Source organism: Nanorana parkeri, unplaced genomic scaffold (genome assembly GCF_000935625.1).
Source record: "Nanorana parkeri isolate BGI_ZX_2015 unplaced genomic scaffold, ASM93562v1 scaffold939, whole genome shotgun sequence".
NCBI lineage: Eukaryota > Metazoa > Chordata > Amphibia > Anura > Dicroglossidae > Nanorana > Nanorana parkeri.
In genome coordinates this window covers 496,589-509,229 of record NW_017307207.1, presented here as the reverse complement: position 1 = coordinate 509,229, position 12,641 = coordinate 496,589, and the positions used below count along the sequence as shown (strand labels likewise).

Below are 12,641 nucleotides of genomic sequence, written 5' to 3'. Positions count from 1 at the left end.
TGAATGGCTAATAACCTAAACTAATTTCTGAGGTCTTCACCCCTCCCCCAAACGCCATTCGCTTTCACTGTACTGTCTGCTGTGTGACTACAGCTGGTGCCTCCCCAGCAGGCTGCAGGGACTGAGTGTGCATGTGGGTGGAGGTGGGGAGTGGAGCACAGGAGAGCCAGCCAAGGGAAGGGTTAAACTAATTGTAGCTGTCACTGAATCCCCGGATGCTGATGTAAGGAGAGAGAGAGAGAGAGAGAGAGAGAGAGAGAGAGAGAGAAAAAGAGAGAGAGCAGCCTGCCCATTACAGAGGAGGAAGAGAGAGAGAGAGACAGAGATTACAGAAGAAAAGCCTGGAAGGAGGGGGCCAGAATACATCATCAAAAACAGCAGCAGCAGCCTGAAGATCCGATCTGCATCCAGCAGTAGCCAGGGCTGCCTTCCTATACAAGGGGATCCTTGAAGAAGAGTGGCAGGGAAGAGGACAGTACATCCCCTGCACTGTCTATCTCCCCCTGCTCTTTTGTTCTAGCCTGGGAGAAAAGGACAGGCCTGCATTATATTTTTTTTTAAAGAAGGGGGATCATATTCTGGGACCATGTCCAGTGGCAAGGAGGCCGGTGGAATTCACCCTTACCAACAACAGCAACATGCCCAATACGTTGGACCCTACAGACTGGAAAAGACTCTTGGCAAAGGACAGACAGGTGGGCCTTCATTCTTACTACATGAGGATAATTTGCTTTAATGTAATGCTATTGGTGGTGTTTGCATGGTTTTGCTGCCCTTGGTGATGTCAAATGTTGAACCCAGAGTACCAGCCGGGTACGGTTTCAGCATTAGTAGCTATCTACAAGAGGGATTGAGATGACCGGGTAGAGTTTAGAGCCCTGTGTGGCTAGTGCATGAACTAATGGAGTTAAACCTCCATCTATAGAGCATCTTATGTATGTGGTTTCCCTAAACTGGTCCTGGTTAGGAATAAGGGAACATCACTAAACCCCTCAGCCTATCCAAAGCTGCAGGATCTGTCTGCTTGGTATGCATGGATTATAACATGACAGAGCATAATGCTTTATAATCTCTAATCTTGCTAGACTCCTACATTGTTCTTCTTCCAAATTAAATATGACACTTGCTGGTGTATTCTAATTGTATCTATAGCACAAGTCCTGCCTGGGATGCTATGTTTGTAAGCTGTGCTGTAAATGGTCTGCCCAGTGATGTAATGCTGCTGATCAGTGATGGGATAGATCACTGCTGATCTGTGATGGGATAGCTCATAATGTCATACAAGTGCTCTGTTCTGCCTTCTGTCATGTGAAGGTTCCCGGCTGTGATGTTAAGGTCCTGTTTTGTGATTTGATCATTCCATGGATCTGTTCTATGACTTGCATGCTCCTTCCAGTCATAGGAGGGCTGTATTTTGGTTTTAATGAAGGTTCTAATCTCTGATGACTATAATAAGACTGTTGTGGCTAGTTAGGTTTCCAGGGACCTTTCATAGGGATATCCCCTATTACATGCTTACCGTATAATTAGTTTTGACATTCTCACCATATGTGTAGTTTACTGTCACTACTGTTTAATTGACTTTCCTCTGCTGCAATGTAAACTTTGGCAAATATGTTTCTATCTATATATCCCTGATAAACTTTATGCAGTATACAAATAATATTTAGTATCACGTGCGCCTCTTTTTGGTATTTCTTAATGAGTTAAGGCTGTTTTATGGCAGCTTTGGTTCTGCCTTCCAGGATTATATAGGGTTATGTGTTACATTAGTGTTAATAATTTATTAGCTGCTCTAATGTATAGACCTGCGTTATATATGGGATCCTGCTCTATGGAACTGCATTATATTGTACAACAGTGTCTTGCTCTGGGGACCCGCAGTATGTGTGTGTATATATATATATCTATAGCAGTTCCTCTGCAGTACTCATCTCATGATTTTAGTCTCTGATGTAATGATCAAATATGATAAAGGGCTATCAATGACATATATAGTGCTTTAGCCTCCAGCTGTGCTGACATCTCAAATAATTTCTAATCATGAACACATCAGCACCTCACTAGCACACTCTCCTTTAGCCCATGACAGGGTTTCTCCTCACCAAAAAGGTCTTTTATTCTCCTGGGGCTAACAGAAAATGGAATGACAATTTTATTGAGTGGCAAAATCAGATTGCTGCCTATTTTCATGTATGACGTGCAAATGTCTTAACAACCCAAACTGACGGCCTCCCTCCCCCTGTAATACGGAACCTGCAATCCAGAAATCGTATGTTTACTTTACAGAGTGTTACACTGCATTTGCATATTGTGTCTGAACGAGAAAGTGTAGATTGAATGCATTGAATGACTTGCGGCCCGCTTGGGATGCTTATAGAGTTGAATGACTTTCTGCTTCAATGCAGCATTTACATGCAGGCTAAAGCATGGGAGAGGCTTACTAAGAGAATTGTGAATTGCATAGTGATTTCCATAGACAAGAGCAAACTATCATAATGTTTTTTTTGAGTAGATTCTGAAAAGACCTTGAGCTGCTTGGGTATATATCTCCAGAAATGCATGAAAGATCATTGACTAGGTAAAGTTATGTTTTATGCAGGCCCAGTAAAATGATTGCTTTGATCACCTTTAGGACCACACTCAAGATTGAGATAATCACAAATAGCTCTACTGCCTGTGATATTATTGCAATAAGAAAAAGAAAAGAAACATCCCATAACGCCATAGGCAGGATGCAAAACCATTTGCAGTTGCTGCACTCTGTGTTTGCCATGCCTGGCACAATTTCATGGATTTTGTATACTGTTACTTCTGCCTGTCCAACATCACCACTATACGACCATCTCCTCTCTATTCCAAGGACTTCGCTGGAGGTAGGTGAGGATTTCTTTAGAACTTTAGACACCACAAGGAAAATAACAAAAGATTTCAGTTTATAAATATGAACGTATTAGTTGGTCTATATACCTTAGTAGGGCAGCAAGGGAAGGGTAGTGAGTATATAATAAAGTTTCGGAGTCCACAGATTTCCACATGAACAACCCTCAACATGTGATGGGATATTCAAGGTCAGTACATGTACCTGATTCATGAATATACTGTAAAATACTAAACATGATATAATAAGATGAAGGCACCAAGCAGAGCTGAGCCAACCCCAGAACTTCTGAATAAAAGTTTAGATGGGACATGGGTTTAACACATACATACAACTCAAGCATAGAGGCCAAACAGCTCTCTGCAATTGAAGTGGAAGTCAAAATGTTGCAAGGAAAAATGTCAAATCGGCAGGCTTTACATGACAGAAGAGACTGTGTAAATTCTTGCTTCTTGCCGCCATTTTCTGTACACTGAGTCGCACATGTACAGCTCAGTGCACAGACCCGGCATGGCAAGACAAAGTAACTCCCATGCGCAGTACTTACATGACCAGGGCCTGGCCTAGGACTCGAAACCAGGACAAAGACAAGAAGAAAGATGTCAGTGCCAACAAGAGAGAAGTGCAGCGCTGGAGGGGATCACTTGGGCAGGCAAGTCTGCCATAATGTGCTAGTATGCTGTAGATACTGGCACATTATGGGTACAAAAACTCATGGGCCCTCCTTTTTTTAAAAATTACACTTAATACAGTGGCCAACCGTGTGTGATTATGATTACTTACATTATTACATGTAGTTGTTGCTTTTTACATACATGGCATCATGTATATATGTTTCAGATTCTATCTTTACTTTGTTGACTTTACAGTAGTTTACTTAAAATACAGGTCAAGGTACAAAGGTCTAGGTGGGTGACAGTGATTAGCAAGCTTGCCTTGCAGCTTTGTATACTGCATTTAATTCCCAATAGGTAGACTGCCTTCATGGGGTTTGTTTGCTCTCCATGTTTCTTCCCACAAATCTAAAGCAAACTCATAGGTTCCTTCCAAACTGGACTGCATGCCTATGTGTGTGCTCCAAACATCAGATTCAAGGTCCCTCTCAGAAAAGAGACTCATGTGCATCATTCCATGTATTTTGGAAAGGGCTGAATAGCATGTTGGTGCTAAGGGAATGTAGGAAATCATGAAAAAATCAAAACAATGACTCCCCAGGGCAGTTGGGTAGAGTGCAAGGATTTTAGCAAGATTTTTATATGCTTCCACTTTGTAGATGCTGCGACAAACTGTTCCCCTGACTTCTTAAACTGAAGGAAGTAGGAATGCCAAGTGGGAGGGTCTGTCTTCTATATAATCACATGATCAGTCACAGTGTTATAAAAAGTGAACATCTTCTGTAAAAACCAGTGATCCAGTCACATGAGCAGGAATTAGATTTCTGGAGTTGGGCTGTACGCATACAGTATACAAAATGCCCCCTTTATTGTCATGGTTGCCATAGCTGCACGGTAGTGACTAGATGGTTGAATCTTTTGGCAGTCATAGAAATGACAGCTGGCTGTAGACTGAAATAGAAATGTTATTTTGTAATAATATTACAATGCATAATTCTGTAGCAGTTATGCGCAGTATGTTATCTACTGGTGTGGAGTTTACCTTTAAAGTATACCTGTCAGTAAACTGGGCAATTCAAGTGGCTCTTGGAAGGATAAAACATGAAATCAGAGTTTCTCTTTAGTGAAAGCTGCATCTCGGAACGATCAGTGGATCCAGAGATGGATGCAGCTGAAGTTACTTACAGATCCAGATCTTTCCTTGACACCTATATTTAGATTCAAAGGGCTCTCTTGTCAGACAACACACATAAATTGAATCAATTGAGGTTTTTAAAATGTTTGTTTGTTTAAGTGAATGTGATCACCTTAACCCCTCTACAACAGAGTAACGCATATATGTGGCAGTGCGGTGGCAGGTCCTTAATGCCCAGCTGTTGATATATGTGTCGCTGTGTTGTGGGGCGTTCCTAATTGGCTCCCCTAAAACTGTGACCAAGTTGTCAGTGACAGATGATAGTCAACTATTGACACCTGGCAGGCGGTGGGATGGCCTCCCGTTTACATCATCACTGTAGAGCCAACCATAGTGAACAAATGAGTGGAAGCCCCACCTCCCGCTCTCGAGCATCATGGCCCATTTAGAGTGCTGCCTCTCTGCAGCGGCAAGGGGTTAATGTTATCATGTTATCAATTTGTGTTAATCTTTGAAATCCTTGTTTACATAGAACTTTGTTGATATATGTGCAGGATTAGTAGCTACATTTGCTCATTACACATAAGCATTATGCTTCTTGCTTCCAAGTGCTGTATAGTAACTGTATGTTCATGCTCCTTTTATCTTAGTCCATGTCCTGTCATTTTTTTTTTTTTTTTGTAACCCCTGTCATTCTGCAAGGATGCTAATTTAATTGATATACAGGTAGTGAACTAAATTTGGTTACTTAATGTGACCCTTAAGATACAACTTGAATAATGAAAGCATTCAGCACTTTTAGAGGCCACAAATGGGACCACAATACGTTTTTGTTCCTTTTTTAAAAAAATGTGAGGGCTACCTATATCCTTAACAGCATCATATTACCAGTACCTAAATCTGTGACCTTCTATAGTGCATGAACTATATTGATTTTTCTTAACACCATATGCTCCAGAGGAAGATGTAAATATCTGTATCAACGCTTTGAAGATATACTAACAAATCTCCTCAAACCCTAGAGGAAAGGCCTCTTAAAGTTCTTAAAGGAACTCTGTACAATGTGTTATTCTGGCTAATCATGCCAAATAAGTGTTAGAATGAACAGACTGATAAGGTCTTGTGTGACCATTATAATTAGTAACCACTTTATTGGACAGATTTAAGCCTTGTTGTCAGCTGAGAAGATTTTGTTGCAAAGGGGTGCACACAGAACTGTAGATCATACTCCTCTTGGATGTCAGCTGTAGCTACCTTTTGGTCAAACTAAGAATAAAGATCTGAAATGTATGGAGGGAACACTGCCTACCAGCCTAGGGATTCTGTTTTTCATCCAGCAATGTGTATAGGGTTACATGATACCATCTTCTTCTTCTACACACTATTATGTGTCCTGGAGGTCACATGCAGAAGATGAGAAGTCACCTCTCGGATTTACATAGTTTCTTCACTACCACAGCGCCTTGCACCCCTACAGACATTTTTGGTCTTCCTCTCTATGTGCCTCATACGTCTTCTCTAAAAATGTCCAGCGCTCCCTGCACATTGCCCAGAATTCCGTGCTCGTCATCCTGCACCCTCACTCTACTACTGTCATTCAGAATGTGAAAAATCACATCCCACAAAAGGCACAATTGTCCTAACCCAAAATTTGGTGAAAAACCAGCAAACGTTCACGTATTTTGTCCCAGCACAGGACATCCCTGCAGATACCTTTTTATGCTGGGCACACATTTGGCCGTCAGTTTTCGTCAGTTTTCAACCACAACAATCTGATTCCATTCCAACCACAACAACCTGATTCCAAGTTACCGAACAACTCAAACTGGCATGAAGATCAATAACAAAATGTGCACTGCACTGATGTCAAAGGATTCTCACTATAGTTTTGATGGTTTGGTCACTTGAAACTTTGTAAACAAATGAAATCATGGGCGGCAAATTGTTCTGGTGGAAGGCTGATATCGCCAAGATTGTCAAGTGTACTGCCAGTATTTGGCTTAACATATTACATTTTTTTCATGTTTCTTTTTAGGGAGATTGTAAGAAGGCGAAATTGATTTTGTTTTTGCTTGAAATTGCTCAGTGCAAAGTGCAGTAAATTACTGTACAAAGTTTGACGTATAAATGGCATAACTAAAGCAGGAATAGGTGGGAGAGAATGTCTGGTGAATCTCCTCACTCAATGCCTTAGCTGCCCCATGCACAACAATATGCATGGAGCCTACTGATGCTTACAAGGTGTAGCAAAGTTGTTGGATACCATGATGGCATCTTTGTATATAGAATATTGTCATCTCTAAAGCCATAGCATGAAGGGCCCCTGCAGGCCGTTCAGGTCTGTTGGGTGTGACGCTGCACACACATTAACGTGCAGTATTTTTTACAGTAATGTGCATTGTGTTAAGGCAGCCATTCATTTGGAACAAAAACCAGACCTGCACATTTCTTTAACATTATGATGTTGTGGAAATGTCCCCATCACATGTGCCAGAGTTCCAGGAAGTAAAGGGAGATTTAGTAACCTGCCCCTTGTTAACATGGCCACTGTAAGAAGACTGGGAAATTAAAGAGAAATAAGGTATGTAAGGAATACAAAGCATGTAATTATCTAGAAGTATCTGTTTGCAGATTGTCATTACTAAACATTTCTAAACGTGTTTTTGTTGTTACTTTAAAGATATGGCTAAAGTTCCTCTTTAGGTGTAAGTTTACAAGTATCCATGAATACATTCCTGACATTTCACAAAACATACCCTGTTTCCCTGAAAATAAGACCTGCCCCGAAATTAAGACCTAGTACCATTTTTGGGAATTGCTAAAATATAAGACCTACCCCGAAAATAAGACCTAGTTGTGACCATTCCCAGGGCCGGTGGGGGCATAAGGGGGAACTTGAAGCGCCGCGGTAGAGAATCAGCGGTGCCAACGAAGCCAGCGCTAGAAGAAGCGAGGCGGCAGCGGAGGGAGCAGAGCCACATAAGCTGATGTTTCCTCTATAGCGCTGGCTCCTGTCGCAGGCGTAGTGATACCAAATGCACTCCACCTGTAAGGAATCCATAGTGAAAGTGCGCTTCGCTCATTCTGGTTACCAAAATGCTCTTGGAAAGCTACAGCACCCCTGATTGCCCTGATCACCCTATTCTTAACTTTGCCATTTTGGATTATTTAATTTGGATTTGCACTAACTTTGGATTGTTGTACATTAAAAAAGAAAAATAAGACCTACCCCGAAAATAAGATCTAGTGTGTTTTTTTGAGCCAAAAAAAATATAAGACAGTCTTATTTTCGGGGAAACACGGTAGCTACATCAACATTTTTGAAAAAAACATTACATCTTTTATCATTAAAAAGCAGTCCTTAGGGTTGTATTAAACTCTCAATGTTTTTAATAATAAATCCACATAAAAAAGTATACTTTGCCCAGCAAAATATTTTTTAGCATTTTTGCCTAATCACTTACAGTTATCAGGTTTCCATACAGCTGGCACCATCTCTCTCAGCTCTGATTCCCTGAACTTCCTGTCCAGTACAAGATCACCAGGGATAGAGCAGTCTCTAGCAGCTGTCCACCTACTAGCTTGGAGAAGGGAAGAGGGTAGAGTGGAGAGCAGGGTAGTGGATTGCCTTGCCATACCTATGTGTTTGTGGAGATACACACAGCTTACTAGCACACACAAGGGTGGCTCCATAGGAACCTCGCAAGGGAAAGGAGCCACCCTGAAACAGGATATCAGAACCAGTGCTCAGAGGACAAGCTGATTTTACAGGAAACTAAAACTTTTACATCAAGGAGCAGCATCCGTTATAAGTGATTTAATTTGAAATAGCTTAAAAACCGCATGACTTTAATATCACTTTATGCTTCAGTCTAGTGACTTTACCTAGCCTAAGATGATTTTATTAATCTGCTGTAGGTTGGAGGAAGCATTTCCTCAGTCTCCCCTAGTAATAAAGACTGTGATAATGTTATGTGGTAGCAATTCCCAAGTAAGAGGCTGCAGTGGAGGGTGATCCATGTCAGAAGTTTGTGAAAACTGCCAAGGAGTGCACAGGAACCAGGATTTATATGATGGTGTCCTCTCTGAGCCAGCATCTTGGCTCAAGAAGCTGAAGTAGATCTTAATCCTAGATGATGTCTAAACAAAGATTGCATTGTCCTTCCAGAGAGAATACAGATGAAGGCATTGAGAGGAAAAGTACTGTAATCTCTGGGAGGTAATACATATTTGTACTTGGAGTCTACTTACCTGGTACTGGAAAGCGCTTTGCCTGGCGCCACCTGCTGATGACCTGTACGCCCCCTGTCTACGAAGGTGTCTCTGACCTGTGTACCATACAAAATTGACAACAACACAAACATACGGACCTGGGATGTGCCATGGTCCTGGTGGACAGTACGCCAGTAAGGGGGCATACCCTGAGCGTGATGTGCGACAACCGGGGGATTGGGAGGGCGGGTCACGCCGTCGGATCCCTTCGTTCCCCGGAAGTTGGGACTCACTGAACATATCACGTCCCGGTATGTCCCGAACGCCAGAACAAACTCGGGGATGGACAGTTTCGGGTCCCTGGCCTTCAGAATGACGGACACTTATCTGCAAGCATATGCCCGGTTATCGGAGAGGTCGTGTGCCGCAATGAGCAGTGAAGCTAAATTCATGTCCTTCCGCAAATTTACGGGGATGAAATGAGCCGGCGTTATGTTGGGAGGGCTGGCAGCTGTACCTGAGATTGGGGGCACCGGGGCGCTAGACCCTGGGGCACCCGAGGGGGTGGTAGGACCGTCTGCGGCCTGTCTTGTGTCTAGAGTCTCTGTCCTGTGCTGGAGGTCATGTAGCTAGGTAGTGATGATGTTCAAGGAGGCGTGAATTTGCGTCAATGACGTGACCACAGTCTGCATGGGCACCTGTTGGGAGCTGACACTAGCGGCCGCGGGGGGGAAACAGTAATCGGAACAGCTCCGCCTTCCTTGCCGTGGCCGAAAAGGGGATACCCTTTTTCTGAAGCTCCAGAGCGAGCTTGGGGATCGTCCAAGCTCTGATGGAAGGCACGCTCCCATGCTCAGAAGCCCTGGTAGGAGTTGCTGGTAGCGAAGCAGGGTCCATACTCTCCGAAACTCTCTCTCGGCTGGTCCTCACTGTAAAACACGAGAAAATATGGCATGACCCCCTGCCGAACGACCTATCACATAACCTGCAGTGAAACTGAATGACGTGTGTACATGCGTGGCCCTAAGCTGGGCTCCGCCAGGACAACGCAGTGAGCCGCTGTCTGCCTGTCTGAAGGGTTAGAGCCAGACCAGATGGCTGGGTGATCAGTCAGTAAGCGTAACATGCATGCATGTAATGCGATGACGTATGAATGAGGCTGAGCGCCTACGTGTACTAGTGATTATAGTCCTCAGACCTCCGAAACAATGTACCACAATCGGACGCCCTCCGGTCACCTCAAATGAAAAGGCGTAGTGTGGTGCGTAGGATTCGGGCTGCGTGATGCCCTGAAACGTTGCCCCCGCCACTGCCGCTGCTTCCAACCAGTGAACGTGACGGCCGTCGGGCGCAGCCACCCAAGGCGTGGAGTGGGGGACCGCCGACCGTAGTGACACATTTTTCCAAGAACCAGGTGCGTGTGGCCGGGGTGCTGTGGCGTGAGGCACCCGACGTATCCGGCACCTGCGGTGAACGCCACTTGAAACCACAGAGCTGCGTGACTTGTGCGTGCGCCTGAGGGTGTCAGAATGCGCGTGGTGGTGCCTTGCGGACACCCGTGATCTGCGGCGCCCGTTGTTGGGATCCCCCGCAGGGGGTTTTTTGGACAACCGCCGCGCCCCCCCGCCGGCAGACAGTATCACCCAATAGTAGTCCTACCTGTAGTCCTGGTTGGCCGGTAGCCTGGACAAAATTAGTTCCGGGGACGGTAGTAGTGCTGCTTGTGCGTGGCGGCCGAAAACCCGGAAACGTCGATGGGTCGCTTGACATGACGCTCTGCCGGTGACGTCACTGCGTCACTGGGAGGCGCCGTTGGATCGCTTCGTTCCCCGGAAGCCTGGCACGAGTGGCTTAAGAGGACTGATGGGCCGGCGACTCCTCCCACAAATAGGGCTAACAGGTTAGCCTTAAACTTATAAATATTATGCTTACACAATACTTAGTGTGAAAAAATATATTTCATGCCCTTTATTTAATAATTAATTAATTAATTCAATCATTTTATTAATGTCATTTATTTAATCCTCTTTAATTGTCATTCTCATATACATGCAGTGCAAACAAATAAATAAAAATAATGGTAATAATAATAGTGGTCTACACCTGCCTTTCTCAACCAAGGTGCCATGGCTTCCTCAGGGGTGCCTTAAACTTTTGTGGTAGTGGGACTGTGATGTGAAGGGCCGCATAAAGACTGAGGTGAAGGGGGCTCCTGATGTGAATGATTAACTCTGATGTGAAAAAGGGGAACTCTGATATGATAGAGGGGCTTCTGATGTGGAAGGGGGGCTTCTGATGTGAGGGGGCTACAGATGCAAACAGTCACTCGTATGTGAAAGGGGAAATCTTGATTAAAGGGGGCACTTCAAAGGGGTTCCCCCTTAAATTCTATGACATTTTTGACTGGAGCGCCTCAAGCCTTTTTGCATACTTTAAAGTGTGCTGTGACTAAATAAGGGTTGAGAAACACTGGCCTAAACAGTAAAATATAAACAACCATGACAAATAACCTCAAGATACTACTGTCAGATGAAAGATGGATGGGTGGCTGGAAATTTCCGGTTGATTCACCACTGGCAGTGTCAACACAGCCATATTCAGCTGTAGAAAATCAGTTTTTTTATGATCAATTGCTGGCCTGATTTATTCTCATGTTTGACAATAATGAAACAGAATTTTAAAACAGTGAAAAATTAAAATATTTTATGCACAGGAGTACTGTGTGTCGCTGTGCTTTGCTCTTACTCAGCATTGTGTTGATTGATGTTCCTGTGCGATAATGGAAGAATAAAATACAGAAAGAATGTTGTTGAATTTGTTTGTATTGCATGTTTATTACATCTATCAGATATATTTTAGTAATCATTTTGTTTGTGTTTACATTATATTAAGGAGAAAAAAATGGATGTAGCGGTAAATTCTGCATGTTCCAGTATTTTCCACCACTAGCCATAGAACTCTATGCCACCAGATATTGCCATCTAATGCTCTCTGTTACCATGACAAAAAATAGAAACCGGTTAGAACTATCGTACTTCATCTGCATGCAGACATAAACTAACCTGGCATGGCCTAAACTGTACCTACATTGCCAATACAAAAATGCAGCCATTTGTTGTAATTAAAAGCACCTGCTTTTAAATCTTCAAACCAACTTGCCCTTGAATCCCAGGCTTGGGCTATATATAAGGCTTTGACTTCTGGCAAAACTGACACTAAATCCAAAATCCTGTCATTCAAATGTGAAATTCCAAAACCTTTCCTGATTACTGTGTTCATGGACAGTTGAATCACAGAAGCCAGGACTTAAAGGAGAACTATAAGGTAAGTGATTTCCACTCATCCTCATAGAAAGAGCCGACCTGTGACAAAGAAGCTGTTACAGGTCGGCTCTATCCATCAGTGAGCAGTGAGTGAGCAGAAACATACAACGATCTGCTCTCTTCCCGATCAGCTCCCTGCAGTTAGCAATGACTTTCAGTCACCGCTACCCGCATGGATTACCCCTCACCGATCCTCCAGCGCTGTGTGGAGGAACGAACGGGGAGGGGACGGGCACAGCTGGCTCTGAATCTAGATAGGCAGAGCCAGTTGTCACTCATGCAGCTAACCCTTTCCTTGACACAGGCTCCACAAGTCCATATTACACCCTCACCTACTCTTAGAGTTAAAACAGAACTATGGGGTAAGTGTTTTTCCTAGAGCTGCAACAGTTAATCGATTTAGTCAATTAAAATCGACGATTGAAACCGTTACCAACGTTTTCGATCGTCGATTCGTCGGCTATCATTGATTTCCC

At 43.5% G+C, this 12,641-nt stretch overlaps 1 protein-coding gene across 4 annotated transcripts in view; it reads left to right on the top strand.

Moving 5' to 3' along the window:
- The first annotated feature begins 438 nt into the window (after positions 1–438).
- The window catches only part of LOC108795146 (serine/threonine-protein kinase BRSK2-like), a 300,262-nt gene continuing 288,059 nt past the window's right edge, over positions 439–12,641 (top strand). For all 4 annotated transcript variants that reach the window (XM_018566342.1, XM_018566341.1, XM_018566339.1 and 1 more), the window contains exon 1: positions 439–695. In XM_018566342.1, coding sequence (XP_018421844.1) covers positions 587–695 — 109 coding nt within the window. In that variant the 5' untranslated portion in view covers positions 439–586. The remainder of the gene's footprint in view (positions 696–12,641) is intronic.